The sequence below is a fragment of the Acipenser ruthenus genome, chromosome 5, assembly GCF_902713425.1.
Source record: "Acipenser ruthenus chromosome 5, fAciRut3.2 maternal haplotype, whole genome shotgun sequence".
Lineage (NCBI taxonomy): Eukaryota > Metazoa > Chordata > Actinopteri > Acipenseriformes > Acipenseridae > Acipenser > Acipenser ruthenus.
Window position 1 is genome coordinate 4316144 of NC_081193.1, and position 26495 is coordinate 4342638.

The 26495-nt window shown below is 38.8% G+C and overlaps 1 protein-coding gene and 1 long non-coding RNA gene across 2 annotated transcripts; both read left to right on the forward strand.

Moving 5' to 3' along the window:
• The first annotated feature begins 1614 nt into the window (after nt 1-1614).
• LOC131737191 (sperm acrosome membrane-associated protein 1-like) lies at nt 1615-14030 on the forward strand. The gene is made up of 7 exons (XM_059024744.1): nt 1615-1675; nt 4083-4124; nt 5459-5560; nt 7358-7464; nt 8090-8225; nt 11494-11599; nt 12048-14030. Exons 1-7 carry the CDS (start codon nt 1615-1617, stop codon nt 12313-12315), a joined length of 822 nt encoding a protein of 273 aa, XP_058880727.1. The 3' UTR covers nt 12316-14030.
• A 5538-nt stretch (nt 14031-19568) lies between these two features.
• On the forward strand, nt 19569-26283 carry LOC131737082 (uncharacterized). The gene is made up of 4 exons (XR_009328645.1): nt 19569-19660; nt 20478-20613; nt 21078-21210; nt 26222-26283. It is a non-coding gene; the product is annotated as an uncharacterized LOC131737082 (long non-coding RNA).
• The last annotated feature ends 212 nt before the right edge of the window (nt 26284-26495 follow it).

Consider the following 26495-nt stretch of genomic DNA (forward strand, 5'->3'; position numbering starts at 1 on the left):
CAATGCAATGTACTGTAGATTGCAATGGGCTGCTAGTCAGAATGCAATCTACTGTAGATTGCAATGAACTGCTAGTCACAATTCAATGAACTGCTAGTCGCAATGCAATGTACCAATTATGATAAAACTTTGCTAAGAACCTTCTTTAGCTTAAATCTCAGAGACATGATTGAGAGGCTGTCTGTCTGTCAATCTGGCTGTCTGTCTGTGTATTTTTCAGCTATCAGCGTTGACAAAGTTACAAACTGACAGACAATTTACATTTCAGGCTGCCGGGTGAATACTTTGTTTAGTTAATATATATAAAAAATGTTTATTAACTATATATGTATTTTTCACCAGAGTCTGTAGCTGCTCCCAATGATGATCTAATTACCAAAGTGCCAGGTGAGTCTGTCTGTCGGTCGGTCTGTCTGATTGCCTTTTTGTCTCTCCTTGTAGTTGTAATAGTTAGTTCTCAGAGCATGCCAGTTGGGTAGGGAAATTAGAAGAATACAAGCACAATGCCTTTATAACGACAATGCAATGTAGTGTAGATTGCAATGAACTGCTAGTCACAATGCAATGTACTGTAGATTGCAATGTACTGCTAGTCACAGTGCAATGTACTGTAGATTGCAATTAACTGCTAGTCACAGTGCAATGTACTGTAGATTGCAATGAACTGCTAGTAACAATGCAATGTACTGTAGATTGCAATGGACTGCTAGTCACAATGCAATGTACTGTAGATTGCAATGAACTGCTAGTCATGATGCAATGTACCAATTGTGATAAAACTTTGCTAAGAACCTTCTTTAGCTTAAATCTAAAAGACATGATTGAGAGGCTGTCTGCCTGTCCATCTGACTGTCTGTCTGTGTATTTTACAGCTATCAGTGATGACAAAGTTACAAACTGACAGACACTTTACATTTCAGGCTGCTGGGTGAATACTTTGTATAGTTAATATATTTAAAACATGTATATTGACTATATATTTCTTTTTCACTAGAGTCTGTAGCTGCTCCCAATGATGATCTAATTACCAAAGTGCCAGGTGAGTCTGTCTGTCTGTCTGTCTGTCTCTCCTTGTAGTTGTAATAGTGAGTTCTCAGAGCATGCCAGTTGGGTAGGGAAATTGGAAGAATACGAGCACAATGCCTTTATAATAACAATGCAATGTACTGTAGATTGCAATGAACTGCTAGTCATAATGCAATGTGCTGTAGATTGCAATGGACTGCTAGTCACAATGCAATGTACTATAGATGGCAATGAACTGCTAGTCACAATGCAATGTACTGTAGATTGCAATGAACTGCTAGTCATGATGCAATGTACTGTAGATTGCAATGAACTGCTAGTTAACAATGCAATGTACTGTAGATTGCAATGAACTGCTAGTCACAATGCAATGTACCAATTGTAATAAAACTTTGCTAAGAACCTCTTCAGCTTAAATCTAAGAGACATGATTGAGAGGCTGTCTGTCTATCAATCTGACTGTCTGTCTGTGTATTTTACAGCTATCAGCGATGACAAAGTTACAAACTGACAGACACTTTACATTTCAGGCTGCTGGGTGAATACTTTGTGTAGTTTATATATATAAAACATGTATATTAGCTATTTATGTATTTTTCACTAGAGTCTGTTGCTGCTCCCAATGATGATCTAATTACCAAAGTACCAGGTGAGTCAGTCTGTCTGTCTGTCTGTCTGTCTGTCTGTCTGTCTATCTATCTGATTGCCTGTTTGTCTGTCCTTGTAGTTGTAATAGTGAGTTTTCAGAGCATGCCAGTTGGGTAGGGAAATTAGAAGGATATGAGCACAATGCCTTTATAATGACAATGCAATGTACTGTAGATTGCAATGAACTGCTAGTCACAATGCAATGTACCAATTGTGATTAAACTTTGCTAAGAATCTTCTTTAGCTTAAATCTAAGACAGATGATTGAGAGGCTATCTGTCTGTCAATCTGTCTGTCTGTCTGTGTTTTACATGAATATTGTAACATTGTAAACTTGTGTAATATTGATGACATTTTGCTAAGAACCTTCTTTAGCTCAAGTTATCAGAATCGGACTCCAGTGTCCAGGGTTTCTGATCAATGCGCTGTCTTCTACACCAAAGTTCCATAGCTTTATTTATGAAGCAGATCTATGTGACTTCATCTCTCAGCTCAGTCAGGTACCAGATATTGTGACTGCAGAATAATACTTTTATATTAGAAGAGTATTGGACTCTTTCAAACTGTAAGGAAAATAATGTTGAAGGCCTTGTATAAATAATAAATGCTGGCTGGTGACACGGTTATCCAGCTCTTTCAAACTGTAAATGACTAAACTGTCCAGGCAACACCTTTGCTCATCCCTCCCTCGTCTGTAGATACACCACACCTGCCGTACCCCCCTCCCTCCCTCTTCTGTAGATACACCACACCTGCCATCCCCCCTCCCTCCCTCGTCTGTAGATACACCACACCTGCCATCCCCCCTCCCTCCCTCGTCTGTAGATACACCACACCTGCCATCCCCCCCCTCCCTCGTCTGTAGATACACCACACCTGCCATCCCCCCCTCCCTCCTTCGTCTGTAGATACACCACACCTGCCATCCCCCCCTCCCTCCCTCGTCTGCAGATACACCACACCTGCCATCCCCCCCTCCCTCCTTCGTCTGCAGATACACCACACCTGCCATCCCCCCTCCCTCCCTCGTCTGTAGATACACCACACCTGCCATCCCCCCCCCTCGTCTGTAGATACACCACACCTGCCATCCCCCCCCTCGTCTGCAGATACACCACACCTGCCATCCCCCCCTCCCTCCCTCGTCTGCAGATACACCACACCTGCCATCCCCCCTCCCTCCCTCGTCTGTAGATACATCACACCTGCCATCCCCCCCTCCCTCCCTCGTCTGTAGATACATCACACCTGCCATCCCCCCCTCCCTCCCTCGTCTGTAGATACACCACACCTGCCACCCCCCCCCTCCCTCGTCTGCAGATACACCACACCTGCCATCCCCTCCCTCCCTCGTCTGTAGATACATCACACCTGCCATCCCCCCCTCCCTCGTCTGTAGATACACCACACCTGCCATACCCCCCCTCCCTCCCTCGTCTGTTCTGAACACATTCTCACCTCGTTCAGTGTCTCAAGGTTTAAGGACATTCTCCTGTAAAATTATACTGACACATTCTCATCTCGTTCAATGTCTCAAGGGTTTTGGACATTCTCCTGTAAAATTATACTGAAATGGTTTTAGCATCTGAGGGCAGAATAACAAGAAGGAGGAGCAATACAGCCGTTATTTAGCATGAGATATGTGAGAGATTATCAATTGTATTGATGTATACAATTGGGGGCAGCAGTGTGGAGTAGTGGTTAGGGCTCTGGACTCTGGACCGGAGGGTCGTGGGTTCAATCCCAAGTGGTGACACTGCTGCTGTGCCCTTGAGCAAGGTACTTTACCTAGATTGCTCCAGTAAAAACCCAACTGTATAAATGGGTAATTGTATGTAAAAATAATGTAATTGTATGTAAAAATAATGTGATATCTTGTAACAATTGTAAGTCGCCCTGGATAAGGGCGTCTGCTAAGAAATAAATAATAATAAATAAATAATAATAATAATGTATTTAATTCATTATTTAGCATGAGATATGTGAGAGATTATCAATTGTATTGATGTATTTCATTCATTATTTAGCATGAGATATGTGAGAGATTATCAATTGTATTGATGTATTTCATTCATTATTTAGTATCAGATATGTGAGAGGTTATCAATTGTATTGAGGATATCCCGTGAGGTTATACTTTATACAAAGTAGATTTCTGCATCAACATGCTTAAATTATCTATATAGAGAGTGCTTCTATATTAATTCTTCATGTATTTCTCTCTTTAAGGCATGGATTTTTATAATAATAAAGAATGTTTGTAATATTGGTGCTGCAGGTGTGTGTGGAAGGGATTGACAGCGTGAGGCAGGCTAATGCACAGACAGAGACTGTGCTTGACCTCTGTACTGTTGGTCTTTTCTGATATGATTTTAAAAATATAGAACACATTATTTCTTTTCAAAAAGGGTCTGCATCTGATAATTATTTCTCAACTGCTGTAACACCAGGTGAGTTTTCTTTTCAATTCTTATACCAGAACTATGGAAACATTAGTGCTGTACAGTACACAGTTATGGTGTACTGTGCTTTTAAAGGTTGTTAGCAGTTTCTTATTGTATCTTTTTGCATGTGTTGTTTATATATGTATATATGAAATAGACATACTGATTCTGTATATAAACTATATATTTCAGCGTATTGAAACATATTTTAAACATGTTGTTGCAATCCATTTAAAAAATGGTATCCACGTATAAGTATTCTCTCTTCCATAAGGCTCTGTGGCTAATGACAATGAATATAGAAATGACATGAGGGCAGGTGAGGATTTTTTTCCTTTTGTTTTGTGCTTGCTTGGGTTAGATATACTAATCCTGTGGATGGATGGCAAATTTGCTATGCAAAGGCCTGTATATTATGGATATATAAGGCATTACCATATGTATTACACTTTAAGACTAAAATTTGGTTATTTTGAATATCTTATCTTATATATATATATATATATATATATATATATATATATATATTGTAGGTTTGAAAGGAGGTGTAACTGTAGAGAGAGAGAGAGAGAGAGAGAGATAATTGTATTTACATGGTTTAGGGACTCCTGTGATGTCTACTCATTTTAAAGGGCAATTGAATCCAGCAGGCACCGTGTTTGGACCGTGTAGTGTTACCTGTGGTAAGTACAAAGAGCAGGGACCATATACAATTGGTGTAACCTCAGATTAAACACATATTCAATCACTACCTTGAATGTGAATTAAACACAGATTCAGTCACTACCTTGAATGTGAATTAAACACAGATTCAATCACTACCTTGAATGTGAATTAAACACAGATTCAATCACTACCTTGAATGCGAGTATTGTTGTCTGTGAAACATTCCGAGATGACGGGACCCTATTTTGATTGATTTCAACAATTAATCCATTTACATGTATTGCCTGCTAAAAGATAAAAAAACCAAAATCCCCTCCTTCATCTTTTACTGGCAGTGATTGCGTTTTGAAAGATGTTCAAATGTTTCTAAAATAAAACATCAAGATGTAGATTTATTTCTGTGTTTACACGTTTGGTCACTACAGTTTAATGGGTTCTCCCAAGCAGCTGTGCGTACTGATATCTGGTCAGCCAGTAGCAAGCCTTATCCGTGGGCTAGTGCTGGCATGTTCAAGCTGACAGCCCTCCGTGTCACTGGGGTGCAGAGTTAACCACTTGACTGTGACGCTTGCTCCTTGGATCACTGGTTCAGTGTGAAGACCCTGTCTGTTAATCATAGTAAAGCTAATGACACTGAAATCCTATCAAGTCTTTTGTAAACTATTGTTTTATAGGAATTGGAGTTCAACAAACTTTAAGAACTAAGGGCTGCCCTGGAAATCAAAAACAATGTGTTTTAAGCGTAAATGAGTGTAAAAGGGACCCAGATTGCGGTTGTAAGTATTGAAAGCATGATTTCAAGTAACTGGCATAACAGTAAGCGATGACAGAATGTCCAACATATTGTTTTATTGTGAATAAAAGGTATACCCTAATTTAAGATCTAGTGCCTTTTAGATCTATATGAACTCTGTGATTTTGTGCGCCTTGTTTTCTGTGTGAGGCAGAAGTTATATAGTCAAGGCTTTAAGTCCCTTCTCAGGTCTCTTGGTAGCTTGTTTTTATAACTCCATACACCAAACTTTAAAGAAGGTTATTTTTTAGATTCGAACATTTAATTAAACAGTATTTAGAAAAAATGAGAATGCATTAATAAACGTCTCTTAAACAGATGAAAAGCTTGATTGAATTATTCAAAATGAGAATGCATTAATAAATGTCTCTTAAACAGATGAAAAGCTTGATTGAATTATTCAAAATGAGAATGCATTAATAAATGTCTCTTAAACAGATAAAAAGCTTGATTGAATTATTCAAAATGAGAATGCATTAATAAATGTCTCTTAAACAGATGAAAAGCTTGATTGAATTATTCAAAATGTTTTTTTGTTTTGTTTTTTTTAAACAGTCCTTAACAAAGCATTCCTTAGCATCAGTTGTATGATGTCTTGTGAATAGGGCCCTTGACTTCATTGATATGCATGCAAATCTTTCAAAGTTAATACCTTATATATAGAAAGTTTCCTTGTTCCTTATCACTTGTTGTCCTGCAGGTCAGCCTGGTTGCACACACCCTCCCTCCCAATATCACTCCCTCCCTCCCAGTATCACTCCCTTCCTCCCTCCCTCCCTCCCTCCCAGTATCACTCCCTCTCAGTATCTCAGTATCACTCCCACCCAGTATCACTCCCTCCCACCCAGTATCTCCCAGTATCTCCCCCACCCAGTATCACTCCCTTTCAGTATCACTCCCTCTCATCCAGTATCTCTCCCTCCCAGTATCACTCCCTCCCATTCAGTGTCACTCCCTCCCTCCCTCCCTCCCAGTATCACTCCTTCCCACCCAGTATTTCCCAGTATCTCTCCCTCCCAGTATCACTCCCTCTCAGTATCGCTCCCTCCCATCCAGTATCACTCCCTCTCAGTATCACTCCCTCCCATCTAGTATCACTCCCTCTCAGTATCACTCCCTCCCATCTAGTATCACTCCCTCTCAGTATCACTCCCTCTCAGTATCACTCCCTCCCATCTAGTATGACTCCCTCTCATTATCACTCCCTCCCATCTAGTATCACTCCCTCTCAGTATCACTCCCTCCCATCTAGTATCACTCCCTCTCAGTATCACTCCCTCTCAGTATCACTCCCTCCCATCTAGTATGACTCCCTCTCATTATCACTCCCTCCCATCCAGTATCACTTCCTCTCAGTATCACTCCCTCCCTCCCTCCCAGTATCACTATCTCCCTCCCTCCCAGTATCACTCCTTACCGCCCAGTATTTCCCAGTATCTCTCCCTCCTAATATCACTCCCTCTCAGTATCACTCCCTCCCATCCAGTATAACTCCCTCTCAGTATCACTCCCTCCCATCTAGTATCACTCCCCTCTCAGTATCATTCCCTCTCAGTATCACTGCCTCCCATCTAGTATGACTCCCTCTCAGTATCACTCCCTCCCATCTAGTATCACTCCCTCTCAGTATCACTCCCTCCCATCCTGTATCACTCCCTCTCAGTATCACTCCCTCCCATCCAGTATCACACCCTCTCAGTACCACTCCCTCCCTCACATTGTCCAGACTGGGGATCACATTTTAGTTTCAGCATCGTAACTGTATTTTTCCATTATCCAGACGGTTCGGTTGTACCACGTGGCCGTACCAAAGCTTTGCTTTATTGTGCCACCATCAAATCAGCATTCAGGTTTACATACAGGTGGCAACGAATTGAGGATAATAATGTGAGTTGTTTTTTTCTTTTTTTTCTTGTAGGATGCGTCTTGAAAGTACTTGAATTTGACAAAATGTTTCCAGATTCTATCCTGTACAGCTGCTCTCTGCATGCATTTGATTATGATTGCATCGTTTGGATTAAAAGTCATTTTGGCGGTTCGAATTTGCAAAAGTCAATTGAATGTTTTAAAATGAACATACAGTTCGCAATGTGTGACTGTCATTGGCTTTGTTTACAATGGAAACAGAGGTAGCACACTGTGATAGACTGAGACCCATGACATGGGTTTACAGCAAACTGCTAAATGTTAATAAGGTGGGGCTATGCTACGTTTTGGATGTAAATGCATCATAGTAACCTTACTATAAATGAAACTGCATTGCTTTGAGAAGGCATCCATTCTGGGTCTAAGAATGTGTTGTAAACAATGGCCTGTAAGAACCAGCTCAAATATTCTTCCCTTCTCAACCTCTCTCTCTCTTTTCCTGGGTTATTGGGATGTAGTCTTTTTCCATATTTCAGTTTTCTCCACTAGTTTTATTCTTGATTGTGAAACCTATTTTGTTTAATGTTCTTCCTGTAATAATAATAATATTAAATCAAATTAATTTAACTTTCTGTTGCCTTAACAGGAGCCGTTAACTCTAAAAAATACTCGTTCTGTCATTGAAGTGAGACGAAAGAATTATCCCGTGGATTACCAGTGTGACACTTATGAAAACGATTCGCTCACTAGCACAGTACGATTTACTGTGCATGAATCTCTTGGTATGTATACTTGGTATCTGTATACTCAATGTTGAGTAACAGCACAATTTCAGTGCCATTGTGTACATGTGGTGCTTAATAGGGTTTGTGGTATTAAGCTCCTGGTCTTAATACTGCAGTGTACTGCATTAATAAAAGGTCATTCATCTATAACTAATGTACATAGTGGAAGACATAGTTATACTAGAAAACAGTGCATTGGAAAAAGGGGCTGATACTGAATTGTTTTTTGGTATAGTCCTTCTATTTTTGGCCACAGCTCCTTTTGTACAGTGATTATTGTTTACAACATCTGTCTGCTACCTGAAGAGCTTTGATTTGTTAAAACACCATCACATGACCGGTTATAGTTGGCACTAGCCCCTGAAGAAGAGCTTTGATTTGTTAAAACACCATCACATGACCGGTTATAGTTGGCACTAGCCCCTGAAGAAGAGCTTTGATTTGTTAAAACACCATCACATGACCGGTTATAGTTGGCACTAGCCCCTGAAGAAGAGCTTTGATTTGTTAAAATACCATCACATGACCGGTTATAGTTGGGACTAGCCCCTGAAGTCCCAAACAGCGGTCTGTATGCCCAGCAACAGTACAAATATGTTTGTCAGTGCTTTTCCTCTCAGAGGCTTTGCTATAGGGCTCAAGGTCTCAATAGCCCTCTCACAGTCATTGGTTCTATGTGGCATTGCTGATTTATTTCTCACTGCCACTCTAAGTGTGGTGCACAGGGGCAGGTTTGTGGTTTCTATTGTGTCCCAGGTGTTCATTCTGTGAAATCTTTTGAAGCCGTAGGGTGGTGTGACAGGACGGCTGCAGCGGTGACGCAGGGCTGGTTTTGGGGATGGAACTACATAACAGTCTCACGTTTTGATTGGAGTGATCAGAGAGAGGGGGGGGGGGGGGGGGGGGAGAGAGAGAGAGAGATCGGCTTTCCATAACCTTTCAATTAAAATATAATGTGTTATTTTGCTGTAATAATGTAACAAACTACGGGTGACTGTTACCTATTACTTTATATAAATTGTCATGTTATGCATGAATGTAAGAATTGGCTTTCTGTGGTGATCTACTTTTTTCTTTCAAATAGCATATATCTATAATCGTTTGTGTGATTTATTTTAATTGCAAATATATATCCTGCCCACTATACAGTTTTGTTACAGGATTCTTTCGTTTACTGTAATGTATTCACAGTTTTACATATAGACTGCTCATTCTCAGGGTTCTGGCCTGCTTTGCTTTTATAATGTCCCACATTCTGGGTCTGTTTGGTTTTCAGATAAAGTCCCAAATTGTGGGTCGCTTTGCTTTTCCGAATTTAGCCCCGTTTTTGGGATATTCTGCTCAGCTGACAGCCGAGTTTCTAAGACACGCATGCTCAGTTTAGCACAAAAAAGTACACAAGATCTGGATCGTGAATTCATTTAAGAGTAACCCTTAGTACATGAATCAAAGTTAATGTATTTTTTATGAAGAAACAGAAATAAAATGTAAATGTAAAAATAAAAAAAACACGTATTTCTTTATTACAATGAAGAAACTACATTGCACTGAAATAGATACATGAAAATTCATTAAAGCAGTCATTTTCCTTTATTAAAGTCTTAATATTAAACACATTTCTGAGAAGGAACATTGTATTCCAAAAAAAAAAGGACCTCTCATTTTCTAATGTAATGTGCCATCTATATATATAGATGGATAAAGTCCATATAGATATAAAGTCCTCATAGATATATAGATATATACTGTATATATATATATATATATATATATATATATATATATATATATATAGCGTTTCAAAAATGAAAATAAATGATTTTAGTAGTTTTTCTTTTACCTTACCCTTTCTCACTCTATCTCTTTCTCCCCTGAACACACCCTTCTCTCAAACTCTTGTCTTCCCCAATCATCCCGGTCTTTTCCCAGCACCCCCTTATATGCCCTCGCTTCCCCCGCCCTTTCCCCCTGTCTTTCGCGCCAAATCTACACTCCAGTTCCCCTCCACACACATCCACACACAACACGCAACCCCTGCACGCACACACCACCATGCAACCCCTGCACGCACACACCACCGTGCAACCCCTGCACGCACACACCACCGTGCAACCCCTGCACGCACACACCACTATGCAACCCCTGCACACACACACCACCGTGCAACCCCTGCACACACACACCACCGTGCAACCCCTGCACACACACACCACCGTGCAACCCCTGCACACACACACCACCGTGCAACCCCTGCACACACACACCACCGTGCAACTCCTGCACACACACACCACCGTGCAACCCCTGCACGCACACACCACCGTGCAACCCCTGCACGCACACACCACCATGCAACCCCTGCACGCACACACCACCATGCAACCCCTGCACGCACACACCACCATGCAACCCCTGCACACACACACCACCGTGCAACCCCTGCACGCACACACCACCGTGCAACCCCTGCACACACACACCACCGTGCAACCCCTGCACACACACCACCGTGCAACCCCTGCACACACACCACCGTGCAACCCCTGCACACACACACCACCATGCAACCGCTGCACACACACACCACCATGCAACCGCTGCAGTAGAAATCTAGCAAGGTTTTAGCTGCACAGGTTGGATTCCACTCGGTTTGATTCATTGAAAGGGTTCTGTTGGATTTTAGAGCCTCACTTTCCCCTGGGGTTTTTCATTCTTAGACCCTTTTTTTTAGTGAACACTACATACACACACAATACAACACAGATTACAATACTAACACTCATCACCATAACAATCGCAACAATATATACGAATAACAACACAAATATTTATAAGGAAGCGGGCCCCCCCCGCCCCCCCCCATCACAGGTGGCTTTAGAGTTTTTGAGAACTGTAGAGTGGCTGTAATGACACTAAATGAATCTAATCAACAAGAACTATAAGTTCCAATACCTGATATTTCACCAAGTTGTGTGCCTGTTATGCAGTGTGTTAAATGTTCATGCAACGTTTAATCAGATTCCTGTGAGCCATTTCTAATATTTAGCTTTCATTAGCCCGCCTATTACCAGAGTCCAGAATCTAGGTCATCATAACGCCCTTAACACCGTGTGTAGGAATGTCCTTACCAAGTTAGTCTCAAGATGTAGCTCACATGTTTGAAATTAACTGCACAGTAATGTTTATCTCTATCACTAGGTGATTGTGACTTTCAAATACTGACATGCTTTCTTCTCCCTAAACAAGCAATTTATATTGTTTTCAGGGTTAGATGAACATGCTTATTCAAAAAAAGGCTCACAACCCCTTTTCATCAGTGTAGGAGTTCTGACCATTTTGTGTTGCGTTTTCCTTGTGTATGAATTGTACAGGTATGTAAAATTAATGTTGTCTTAATTAATGTAATTCTTAAGTGAAAAACACATTTTCAAACTGAGCTGCTATGTCCTCAGTGGACTGTAGGGCTGTAAATGTTGTTGTTTTGTGAATCAATTATTGGTGGCAGCCACAGAAATGTAATTATACATCCTTAGCCACTGAAATATTTCCCCAGTCTAGATAAAGTTGATATTTTCATTTTTTGGTGGTAGCAGACTGTAGTCTATCTAAGAATCCCACAGTATTTATCACAGCCTATAAAATCTTTAGACTATGGAACCTGTCATCTAACAAAAGCACTGGTTATCAATACCAGTCCTTGATTCCCTGATCATTCCAGGTCATTTGTATAAACCAGTTAAATTGCAGCTCAAACAGAGCTTACAGTGTGCAATCAAAACCTTCTCCATGATTTCCTTTTGTCTTCCATTTTGAATTTAGTAAAATTATATCGAAACGCTGCAAGGAAATAGATGCAGAGAGCTGCCAAGGCCCATCTGCAGATCCTTCTCCAACCCTGGCACCACAGCCTCAACCTGAGCCAGAACCAGAACCAGAAACTGAGCCTATACCTGAACCAGAACCTGAGCCGGAACCGGAACCAGAGAATGAGCCGGAACCGGAACCAGAACCTGAGCCGGAACCAGAACCTGAGAATGAGCCGGAACTGGAACCAGAGAATGATTGCGAGCAGGAGCAAGAAGCCTGAGCCTGCTCAAGCAAAAGTGACTGACGCATAGAAAAGTGACTGCAATACTGATTATGGGCTTCCATATACTCTCTACATAGAAAAAAAAAAACTCAACAGCTTTCAAGCCAAATATACATCTAACCAAAAAAAGCGTACTGTAGTAACTGCTTGATCTGCTTCTCCAGCTATCATATTGAAAGCACTTTAGACAAACATTTTGAAGAACTGATAAAGAATTTAAGAGTTCTGTATATACAGTGCCTATAGTAAGTATTCACCCCCCTTGGATGTTTTCACAGTTTGTTGTGTTACAACCTGAAATTTTGATGCATTTAAATTGGATTTTTTTCCTTTGATTTACACAACCTACTCAACACTTTGAAGAGGCAAGAGAATTTTTATTGTGAAACAACAATTAATGAAAAATAAAAAAACTGAAATGTCTTGGTTAGATAAGTATTCACCCCCCTGAGTCAATACTTGGTAGAACCACCTTTGGCAGCAATTACAGCTGTGAGTCTTTTGGGGTAAGTCTCTACCAGGTTTGCACATCTGGATCCTGCAATATTCACCCATTCTTGGCAAAATTGTTTGATCTCTGACAAGTTGGATGGGGATCGTTGGTGGACAGCAATCTTCAAATCTTGCCATAGATTCTCAATCAGATTCAAGTCTGGGCTTTTACTGGGCCACTCTAGGACATTCACTTTCTTGTTTTTAAGCCACTCCAGTCTCGCTTTGACTGTGTGCTTGGGGTCATTGTCCTGCTGAAAGGTGAATCTCCATCCCTGTCTTAGGTCTTTTGCAGACTGAAGCAGGTTTTCCTAAAGGAATTGCCTGTATTTAGCTCCATCCATATTGCCCTCTACCCTGACAAGCTTCTCCGTCCCTGCCGATGAAAAGCATCCCCATAGCATGATGCTGCCACCACCATGCTTCACAGTAGGGATGGTGTTACCTGGGTGATGTGCTGTGTTGGGTTTGCATCAGACATAACGCTTTGCATTTAGGCCAAATAGTTCAATTTTTGTTTCATCGGACCACAGAATCTTTTGCCACATCTGTTCAGAGTCTCCCACATGCCCTTTTGCAAATTCCAAGCAGGATTTTACATGGGCTTTTTTCAGAATGGCTTCCTTCTTGCCACTCTTCCATACAGGCCAGATTTGTACTGTATTTAAATGCATCAAGATTTCAGGTTGTAACTGTGAAAACGTCCAAAGGGGGGTGAATACTTACTATAGTTACCTTGAATACTTACCTTTTTCTCTAGTTTGCCATGGATTGTCCCTGGAAGTTGCAAAAATGGAACGCCGTTGAGCATTACTGCTTCTGCTTTGGAACGCCCAATAGAATACCAGGGCTGGACGTTGAGGGTTACTGCTTCTGCTTTGGAACGCCCAATAGAATACCAGGGCGAGACATTGAGGGTTACTGCTTCTGCTTTGGAACGCCCAATAGAATACCAGGGCGAGACGTTGAGGGTTACTGCTTCTGCTTTTATTTGAAATTGTAAAATAATAACATAGTATACTCACAAATTAAATGCTCTTTTGTTTTAAATGTATAAACTAGCTGCTGTAATCTAATCACTGTGGGTATGTCATTCACAGCAAACAGAGGACTGGAATCTAGAACTATAACACTTTCTACATGATGCACTAGGGTAGCCACCGGGTAATGCTGTGGTGAGCTACAGTAGATACTTGTACTGTCAAACTAAATAAAGAACACTTCAGTACCGATGTAGAGCCAGAAAGTGGTATATAAAGAACTTTAAGGGCCAAACTCACTACATCGTACCCTGTTCAGATGGGCATTTCCTTGTTTTCTGAGCTAAAATCATTTGGGCGTGCCGGGGCAAGCACAGTACATGATGTACCATGCTTTAACGGGTACCACAAAATAACACCACACCTGGTAGAGGTAATGTTGCTAACGGGTTTTGACTGTTCTTTTCTCAGAGGTGACTGTACACCTGCAGTCAGGTCCAATTTTTTCCCCATCAATTAAAAAATAATAATAATAATAATAATAATAATAATTCTCGCTTCCGAGTACACCTACACAGAAGGCTCTGGTGCAAGTACGCAAACAAGCTCATTAGCATAACAAGACAATGGAAAGCACGGACTATTGTGACGTAAATGTCTTTGGCCACTGTTTATTTGAAAGCTCCCTCCAGTAGGAGGCGCTACGCGAGAAACTTCGAGCTATGTTCTGTTACAGTGTTATAAAGTTGAAAGTAATACGTTTTCTGGTTACACTTTTAATTTTCATAAATGTTTACGGTGAGACTATTTCAATCGGAGACGCTGTGGGTAAGTACTTGGTATAATTAATAGGAGGGAAAAATGTTAATATAAGGTAGAAAACAAAATAACTTTTTTTTTTTGTCACAAGGCTTTGAACTCTGATTTTCATTAAGCTGATACTTTTAAATACATAGCGATATAACTCAATTAATTGTACTTATTTATTTCTGCAACAATTGTGTTCGACTTAATTATGTAAAATAAGGCCCGCCCCCCTCCGCAGTCGTAAACCAGTCACGTGTCGATTTCGTTTCCCCATTCAGAGTGAACAGAGTAATAACAAGGGTATATTTGCGCGTTTCTGTATTGGTATATGATGATACTTTTCATGCTTTTGTTATTTATCATCTCTGGATGCTTTACATTAATCGGCGTGTGATTAAATAAAACCCTTACAGTAAAAAAAAACAACAAAAACAAACATGAAATATGGTTTACTTACTAGCTATCTAAATTGCATATTATCATAATTAAACCAAAGATATGCGTGTATGTTTACGTCTTTATGCGCAACTCAGCTATATTATATTGCAAACCCCGAACCTAATTTGAATACATTTTATTTACTCATTTTGTCTCATACAGACACACCAAATGGTTATTTTGTTGATTTGACGTGTATTAATAACGTTTGTTAATATACTCTTTATTGGGGGGGGGGGGGGGGGGGGGGGGGGGGGGTTATAAATTACTGTTTTTTTACTGTTATGGTACTGTCTGGTATAGTCAGCAAACTTGTTAAGTTTGCTGAGGACACAAAAATAGAACTGGGCAGACACATGGCAAATTACATTTAATATAGAAAAGTGTAAAGTACTGCACGCAGGCAATAACAAATGTCCATTATAAATATCATATGGGAGATACTGAAATTGAAGAAGGAATCTATGAAAAAGACCTAGGAGTTTATGTTGACTCAGAAATGTCTTCTTCTAGACAATGTGGGGAAGCTATAAAAAAAAGGCCAACAAGATGCTCGGATATATTGTGAGAAGTGTTGAATTTAAATCAAGGGAAGTAATGTTAAAACTTTACAATGCATTAGTAAGACCTCATCTAGAATATTGTGTTCAGGTCTGGTCACCTCACTACAAAAAGGATATTGCTGCTCTAGAAAGAGTGCAAAGAAGAGCGACCAGAATTATCCCAGGTTTAAAAGGCATGTCGTATGCAGACAGGCTAAAATAATTGAATCTGTTCAATCTTGAACAAAGAAGACTACACAGTGATCTGATTCAAACATTCAAAATTATAAAAGGTATTGACAATGTCGACCCAAGGGACTTTTTCGACCTGAAAAAAGAAACAAGGACCAGGGGTCACAAATGGAGATTAGATAAAGGGGCATTCAGAACAGAAAATAGGAAGCACTTTTTTACACAGAGAATTGTGGGAGTCTGAAACCAACTCCCCAGTAATATTGTTGAAGCTGACGCCCTGGGATCCTTCAAGAAGCTGCTTGATGAGATTCTGGGATCAATAAGTTACTAACAACCAAACGAGCAAGATGGGACTGAATGGCCTCTCGTTTGTAACCTTTCTTATGTTCTTATGATCAGTCTTTTTATTAGGCCTATATAAATTATCTGCTGGTTCCTGAAAATAATAAAACAAATCCATTTCATTGTTATTTATTTATTTATTTTTTGGTCTTAATTGTAACTTTCATTCAAAGTCTTATTTTTTCCTGTTCTTGGGCTTTGAACTTGGGATTGATTTAGATTCAGGGACAACTTCAATTTAAATAAACACACCTTTCAATTTCCAAGTACATTAGGTGTGTTTAATATATTTGTCTTATTTCAACATCTCACTTTTTATATTAGATTTTTTTAATGTATGAAAAGCAAACGATGAAATGCTTTAGCCATGTTATCAATTGAAAAAGACACAATGCCCCCTGGACTCCACCCCTTACCTGCATCTGAGGTGTGAACACCCAAATATTTTAGCCACCAGTTACCACTGGCATAAAATATTATTAAACCCAGGTGAGGAAAAGTTTTCATTGAAAGAAAGTTGTCATTGTTTTTAGAATACCTTATATATTAAAAAAAACTTGAGGTTATTTTATTTTCTTACTATATTGAGTTCACAGCTCGTTACTGCTGACTGGATGAGCGCGGAAACTCTTACTGAGTTACAGTCTTTGCAAATGATGACGTCCCGGATTTAGGCTTTGGAAAGTTGGCAACTTTAAGTAGTCGTAGTGCATCAAAATCCGTTTTGGTCTGGGATAAATACATATGAGTGACATAGAGGGGTTCCCCGTCTGTGAGAATCAACTTTGAAATAAGTGGCTCAAAGCGATTTTACCCTTGAAATACCCCAGTTACTTATTCAATTTAAGTTAATTGGATAACATGCTAACTTGCTATCTCTGCCATGTTTGCACGCTGTTTTTGTACCAAAATCTGAAAAACAGGCTTTTCTCAATGAACTCCTCCTTCATGGGGAGAGTGATAAAATGGATGTGCAATCAGCTAACAAAATTGATGTATGCTTAAAAGTGTATGTCTAAACTGGTTTATTCTGTATTTTTTTGCTAATTTTACAATACAAATTTCTTTGCAACACATGCAGCATGCTAAATATAGGCATTAAAGGTGGTGGAGTTTTAAGCGTCGAAAATATGCTGGTGGTATTGAATGTTAGTACTACATTATCTGCTTTTCCAGGATTGGGCATGGTAACTGCACATTTATACAAGTTTTATTTGCATTTTAATTTTATCTGTGTCTTATATTAAAATGAATAATACATGTCCTAATCATTAACACATAATTGCCAAGTTATTATTATTATTATTATTATTATTATTATTATTATTATTATTATTATTATTATTATTATTATTATTAATAAACTACCTGTTTTGTCACAAAGATAAAGTTTTTGTATACACCATGCTTAGGGGGCGAGTAATGATTACATTAGTTGTAGTGATTGTGAGAGTAATGATTATAAATGGAACCAGCACAACAGATTTGTGAGCTTGTATCCCCTAGTTTAAGTCTGTATTTCAAATAGATTTATTTGAAACTGGACTATTTGGCTGTCACTGTAGTTGCTGTTCTATCATGATGGCAGCACGCTGTGTTTATTCATTTTTAGAAAGGAAACCGGTGATGTAATGTGATTTACAGTTTTCTAATGTGACAACGAAAGTGCTGTGGAACAAAAATACAGCATTCTGATTGGCTGAAACACTTTCCAACAATGGTGATGCAGAGTTATTATCGACATGAGATGGAATTTCGGTGTGGTTCAGCTTTGCGTACCATGTGAAAGATTTCTGGGGGTGCTCCTGAGAGGAATAATACTGAACTGTAAATATTTCTGCATAGTGCGGGATTCAGGCCATCTCAGCTCATTTAAAACTAATAGAATACCTGTAACTAATAGAATACCTGTAACTAATAGAATACCTTTGTTGATGTTGTTTAGAGACACCTGTGATGGACACTAGATCCTCAGAAAAAGATCCGATGTCCGATATCAGTTACCTGGAGGAGGTACCCTGCAGTGTTACCTGTGGTAAGTATGGGAAATTCCAGCTTCTTTAATTCTAGAACTTGTCCATGTTTGTATTTACAGTGATTTGATGAGATTGAATGTTTACCACTTATGTGTGTGCAAAGGTACTTGCCTTCACTTTTTACATTTCTTTCTACACAGGTTTCGCGATATTGAAAACAAATCTTCTTGTACTCTTCTTGTACATATGTAGGCACGTATTCCTGTAATATACAAGTTCGTACATCATGACGCTCCCTGGTCAGCAGCTTCATTTAAAGACATACCATTGCCATTATCACTGTCGCTACAACAAGAGAGACGGAGAAGAAATAATTCATTCAAAATAAAGACATGGGCATTCAAACAATGAGGAAAACTCACAACCAAAGAGGTTCAGACCTATAACAGAAGAGGAGCAGGAAAATGAAAATACAAGGGGAAAAAACAAGAGAACTTCAGCAGATACCGGAAAAACACCTGGACTTACACTGTTCAAATTTCATCTTGTCAGTAAAACTTTGAACAAGGTCTTGATTTTCAATGTATTATTTATTCTTGGTTGTACAGGTTGTTCTGTGCTTGTTGATAATGGCGGTGGTTTGTTTTTCAATGTTATTCACTTTTGTATGCTTTAAGAAACTTGGACTATATCAAATCATTATATGGTCAGAAGACGATATTATTATCACACAATAATATATGTAAATTATTGTGTGATAATATATTCTGACCCATACATTATTCTAGTTATATTAATTCAGACTTGCCATATTAGTTTTCCAAATCAATAATGCAGTCTTTACCTTATCCTAATGTGTCAACTGGACGTGTCTCTCTTTCTTTTCTCCCTTTCCCCCTCTCAAGCTATGCCTGCTTATCTGTCTGTCTTTCTATTATTATTATTATTATTATTATTATTATTATTATTATTATTATTATTATTATTATTATCCTTACTGAAATACTTGCCATATTTTTTTTCTCCAGGTATTGGGCATCAAGAAATTCTGAAAACTAAAGGCTGTCCAGGAAATAAAAAAACCTGTGTTTTACGCACAGCTGAATGCAGAGGGGCCGTAGATTGTGGAGGTAAACGTCTAGTATGTGTTTTAATCGGGGAAATAAGAATGCCTTAATGACATGCCAGGATTAAACTTCTCTATTCTGGAAACCACTATAAAAAAGCCTAGAAGTAGCAGTCCACAGCCTTTTTAAAGATTTTCATATGGACCGCGACCAAAAACATATATACTTACCCGTACTACAAACTACAAAAGCACTTGATAGCACACTCAGTCTTAATTACAGGTTAAGTCTGTTGAGCAAAGCAAAGGCAAGACAGGCTCATCTCTTGATATTTCAGTCCAAAATGATTATATTACGACTCTTTATCTCAGTCAACATGTACTTGTCATTATACAGTTAGTCCCACAATACCCCTCGGCCCGACCAGAGCTTTACTGTATTGTGTTGCCATCGTACCGTTCCAGCGGTTTACCTTCGTCTGGACAGTAACAAGGAACAATGTGGTGAGTTAACAGGGTTTCTTTCGGTATGTCATGCCTGAAACAACTTGAACTGTTGACCTAGACTTGATTATATCCTATCTGTACATAGCTGTAGCCATAGTAAAATGCCATTGAACAGCATGTCTCGAGTAATGCTTCAATCCAGGCCTTGATACATAGCTTCAAACGCACTCGTTGATAACTGATATATGGCAGTAAAACCGGGGCCGATGATGTCAGCCATATTGATGTCATGTGACTTAGTGGTTTCTGCATGATATAGACATAGCGCTTTGAGGTACTGGCTTCATACTCAGTACATAGCTGTATTCTGTGATTTTCATGGTCAAGTTTGATGCGTGTGTGTCATACAATAATAATTCAAATAAACTCTTTCATTATTGTTTGTTTTGCCAAGCTGCTGCTGACACAGACTCTCAGAAACCATTTGAGAAAGTGCCAGATCTGCAGATCTATATAAACCCTGTGCTAAATGTGTTGGTGACCTTGACCTGAGACCTAATGTGAGTGTCACATTGAGGTCAGGGGCTTTTTACGTCACTGCTGTGTAGAGACGGTGCACTCTGAGGTATTCTCGTCATGCCTGGAACACAGCTATATGCTTGGATTTTCTCAGTTCCATTACCCTTTTGCTACGGCATCATTTTTGCTGGGCTGTATGTATACACATTTTATGTTGGTAAATACCTCTATTAATATGAATATCTGCTAAGTGGAGTAGGCATATTGTCTCACGCTGTATGTAATACATACTCTTAACGTTACAAGTGTGTCTATTAAAGGGCAGACATGATAACTGAGTTAATGTTGTCGACAGAATCCCTTCCAGCTTCCTGATAATACCATTTCCTTGGAAGTGATACGAAGGAAATCTCCTGTTGAATACCGCTGTGACACTTTTGAAAAGGGTGACGTGATAAGCACAGTCAGGTTTATTGTGGATGCTACTGGTGGTATGTATATGTGGTAGAGGCTTGCAAAAGAGCATGCTGTGCAAGCTTGCTGTATTTGATGATTAACAGTTTGATTTTTGCTTTAACAATGATGCCAACTTAATTTTAGTATATAGACCTTCATAAGTTTCATGCACAAAACAGTCTTAGTCCATTTTGTCTTAACCTTGGACTAATGTCCAAGGTTAAGAGGTTATGAAACTCATGCTAAGCTATTGTGGGTCAGCATGTGTGTAGTAAACTGCAGAGTTTCAGGGGTTAATCCATTTTCTATGGGATGTTAAAATATGAAAGGGGGTCACGGTTCACCCATTGATAGTAAGCATAGTACTGTACAAATGAGGGACATTGTGCTTGTTTTGTTGTTACTCAGAGAATGCTGGTAAGTTCATTCACAATTGTTGTACACTACCTAAGGTATGTGGAGTGGCCCAGCCTAACGAGTACCTGATTTGTGATTTCAGAGGAGGAAGATGCAGAGGCAGCAATGCTGCTTAACAAGGGTGGAAGTGGCCTGCTTTTTGTGGCTCTGGGGCTGCTTCTCATTCTTGCTTCTATCTTTATTATTTCCACATTGCTTTTCCTTTATTTTAAGAGGTAAGCCAAAACATATTGTATTTTTAAATGAACGCATGTACCTTTCCTTGGTATTGCTAAGAAGACTTGATGTTTATTAATTGTATTTAAAACTCTTGCCTTATAAACCCATATTAATACATGTATATACAGTTCATATGTACTGTATTCACTTTGCAAACCCTTATCAGTTTTGCTTGGTGTTTACAAATCATGTGTTATTCCCGATAGGGTCGTCTCTTGTAAAAGGTACTTCTTGGTAAAGTTGGATGATAGCTGTGCATGTTATCCATGGGCGTCATTTCAGAAACATTCCGGGGCAAAGTTGTGTCAACATTCACCATTCTCTGTGCCAAATAGCATCAGGAATGAGAAAAAAACAGGCAGTAATTAGGCCAGTTTACAATGAAATAGCGTGCTGCGCTTTGTCAACACTGTTCTTATTCTTAAAATAAATTATACAAATTGTGCAATGCAAGTATTTTTAAAGCACAGCACTGGTTTATAACAAACTCAAATGTCGTTTAACTAAGTCTCATTTTACAGTAATAAAGTGTGTAATGTTACGGTCGTTGTTTTCACTGAAACTTTTGTGTTTTAAAAGTGGGTAAAGACTTGAACGTAACCGAATCGCTCTGCTGCCAGCTTCCGATATCCCAGTTAAGTAAACATTTCACGGTTAGATACTGTCACTGCTACATGAAACAAATCATCATCATTACAATACAATATCATTTTTTAATCATTTTACAGTAGCAGCTAGGGACTTTAGACTACTCATTTCAGATCATTGAAAAAAAATCAATGTATTGCATGGGCTTTACAAAGAGCCAGAAGAATGCAGTTTAACTTTAGAGCGTCCATCCGAATATGTCTCAGCAGATTTGATACATACTTAAAACCTTGAGTTAAGTTTGATACATTTCACCTGCTTTCCACAAAGAATGACACTTTGTATCAAATATAAACCAATATACATAAACTGCTAAATAAGCACCACAATTCTGTGAATGTCTGTGACAGGGTAGTGTTGCGGGCCCAGATGACATCATCGGCAGGGACTCGGAGGCTAGAAAACTACAGTTTAATTTATAAAAATAAAAAAACAAAACAAAACACTACTGCTCACAGAGCTAAATAAAAAGGGTTCACAAAACAAGTCACAAACACAATAAACGGGAACAAAATAACTGGCTCAAGGGCCAAAACAAAAAGGTTTAACCAAAATACCAAAAGGCAGGCTGGGCATTAGCCTTCAGTACAAAGTTTTGAATATTTTGACAGCAACCAATCACAGTGTACTCACCCAACTCCCTTCACCCAGACAAAGGATTTCTCCTTCCTTATATGTAGGGTCCTGCTTTTTACGTGACCTGTTTTTTTCAATTGTAATTCAACTGCTATCCCCTAGATGTCCCTGCAGCCACTCCAGTTATAGTAATCAAATTCACAATTCAGAAATCAACACATTACACTTTGAATAATTAGAAAAATAAAAGCTAATTATGATGAGTATAAATGGTAATTGAATAAATTGATGCGTTAAAAGAAAAATCGAGAGACCTAAACATGGAGTCAAAGACATTGCAATCAAAAAGCATTTCATTGAGCGAACGCACGCAACAGTATCCACCTGGTGTTCTGCACACCGATGGGTAGAATTTATTTTGCACAACTTGCAATTTATCTTTGGACCACACTCGAAAGCCAACAATAGACCGACATGTATCATCAGAAAAACACAGAAAACGAAAGGCTGAGATTGACAGCTATGAGACACGGCGTCCTCCAGTATAAAACGCAAGGGGAATGAAAATTCTGAACGCCGATGAGATTTTATTTTCGATTTGACAGAGGCATCTGTTTGTGCTAATATTCCCCTGGAAAAAATGGATAATCCCAAACTACGTGCATTTCTGAACAAACGTAATAAATGCGGGAGCAATTCCTACAGCAGGTCAACTGAGAAGGGAATATCTACCCCAAATTGCTGAGTTGCACAAGATGAAAATTGTACAACTGGTAAAGATGTCTGACAGTGTATCTGTAGTTACTGACGAGTCTACAAACACAAAAGATCAGTATGTTTTGCACATTTTGTTTGTTCTCCAAGGACTATCGAATACCTTCGAACTGAAAGTAATATTAGCCTATACAGTTAATCTGCACTGTGAATTACTCATTGGTGGCACAGGGCGTTGTGAAATGTTTAAACGCATTTGAAGTTAATTTTAATAATGTGACTGGATTTGTCTCCGATAATGCCAGTTACATGATAAAGGCATACAATGGCATTCTTCGAGGTTTACTGCCAAATTCAGTACATTTGACTTGTAATGCCCACATAATAGCCCTTGCCAGCAATATCTGGGCATATAATTTTCAGAAAGCAGACAAACTGGTTGCAACCGTTGCCCAAGCAGAAAACTGTGTTTTAAAGCCCACCTGACAGAAGCAATCCAACAAGAAGGCTGTACTTTACCCATAAAGTTGTCACCTGAGCCATGAATAACACGATGGGGCACTTGGTATTCTGCTTCTGAATATCATTCAAATACATCCCTTTTTACACAGGCTTCGTGGAAAAGGAAATGCACATTTTACCAAACACTGTAGTGTTAAAGGACCTCCAGAAATTGCTTAAAGATGTGCAAAGTTTAAAATCTCAGCTCTCCCTAATTGCGACGCATGCCAAGGAACTGGTGGATCTGATTCAGTGGTTTGAAAGCCATGAAGTGAGAGTCCATCAAACATATAATAAAGTTGCAGAATTAATAAATACATACCGAGCAATGGCACAAGCGGTACACAGCACAGACGACGTAATAAACAAACTATGTGGAAAAACCTCCCATACGTTTCTGAAAAACTGACTAATTACTACAACCCGGATCAATGCAAAAAGAAACCAGGTTTTTTTCAACCAGCTCATAACTTTCTGATGGCAGTAAGGATGTTCAACCCAAGTGTGTAGTTTGGATCTGGAAGCCCTCCCATTATATTCTATTCCAGGATTTGATGCTGACTGTAAATCAGAAATGGACAAATACCTACCATATGCAAAAGAAAATGCCAGTAGAATGACTTTGAATTAATTTTGTATTAAAGCTGAAGAATTATTTCCAAATTTAACACAAAAAGCTCAAATATACTTGTCAGTTGTTACCAATTCTGTAAATGCTGAAAGAAGTGTTTCTTCTTATGGCCATGTTTTAACAGAACAACGTCAAGCTATGAAAGAAGGCAAGGTTAGCCAACTGACGATACTTAAGTTTAATAGCAGCACTTATTGCATGGGACATTTTCTTTCATGAAACTGTAAGTGACACTTAATGTGCTGCTTGCGAACAACCTTGCATTATTATTATTATTATTATTATATTTGTAATGTATATATTACAGCATTGATGTTATGATTTCAGTATTTTATATAAATTGTTCCAGGGATCAGTGCTGTTTTTTTATATATATATTTTGTTGACAAATTATGTGTTCCTACTAGTAAACTGAAACATTTAAATTATTTATTTACACATTCTAAGAAATAATCTTGAATAAGACGTATTAGTAATAAAGGGATGCATGACTAAATAAATGTCCGTAGCTGCTGCTGCCGTCTAATCAACACGCCAATGCGCATTAATAGAATGACTAATTGAGATGATTAAAGGAATCAGGAGATTATTATTCAATAAGTGTTTTAATTAAGCAGACTACATGACCACCTTGCATTGGGAGGAATGAAGTGCAGCCTAAGAAAGCAGGTCGCGTAAAACGCAGGGCCATACTTATATGCCATGTGGCTGGAGCCTAATTAATCATCAGTTAATCAATTACCTACTTAAGGCTCCAGCCACATTCTCACATGTATTTTGGCAGGGATAGGAAATTAACCCCATCCCTGTCAACCATCACACAACAGTATTTACAGGCAGGGCCCTGCCCTGCCACAATGTCAAAAGTAGAAATATGTAGCAAAGTTTAAATAACACATTCATACAGATAATCACAAATAAACTAAAATAAACGGGGGTAGTGTCTTGCTTTCATCTATTATTATTTATTTCTTAGCAGACGCCCTTATCCAGGGCGACTTACAGTTGTTACAAGAGATCACATTATTTTTACATACAATTAGGCAAATTTGTCAACACCAGCTTGTAAGTCTAATGTTTTTGCCGAACTAATACCAACATTTTCATACAGCGAAAATATGTTAGAAAAAGAAATCCATTGATTTTCATGTATAACATTGCCTAATCATTGCTTTCCACATGAATACATATTTAAGCAATGTTGCATATTGGCTGCTTGTAAAGCTACTCAGGGTGAGAACTCTTAATGATTACAGTGCTTTATATAAATATTTAAAATGTTACATTTCAACCAGAATGTATGAACTACTGTAGTGTACTACCTTAAATATTCTTTTCTGCTGATCCACTGTTGAGTTTATGGATCAAGCTATGCAAACTAAAAACGCACAGCACAGCCCTATACACATCAGCCGAAATCTCACTTTCAAATATACCTTTTCATTAGAGCATGTACAAATAATGTACCTGGCAATATTAATAGTTTCTACCGCAAGTAGAAACTTAATTTCTTCCATGTTCCACTTGCTGTGACACACATATCCGACATTTCCCTTTGACTCATCATGATATCAATAATATTATATTATTACATAAATAATAGAATGCAATGTAATTCTTTGGTCTCGATATAATCGCTGGACAACGATGAACTTTCAATCAAAAATGAATGAATGCCGCAGACGAGCGCCTTAAGACGTGAGCAATTACATCACATAGCAACCGTCGCCAGCTTCATTCCGGATCTGGGTTAAGATTAGAAAAGAATGATTTTTTGAAAAATGTATTTTATTAGTTTGTGAAGAAAACTTCAATCTTATATATGATTATATTATGTGTCTGGGGGGAGGGGGGGGATGTCAAAAAGTGGCAAATGACTCCCATGCCCATATAATGACGCCCCTGATGTTATCTATCTATTATTTTTCTTTTGGAAGCTTCAAAGAAATATGGCAGAGGATTAACAGTAGTTTATTACAAATATTTAGGTTTACTGTGAATAAAAACATATATAAGAATTCTGGTGAACAACAAGCTAGGACAAAGGAAAAGAAAGATGAGACAGAATCTTCACAACCAGCTGCCAGAAGACTACCTCTAAAGTCTGGTGATGCTTCAGAGATTGGCCATGCTTCAGAGATTGGTGATGCTTCAGAGATGAGTCATGCTTCAGAGATTGGCCATGCTTCAGAGATTGGCCATGCTTCAGAG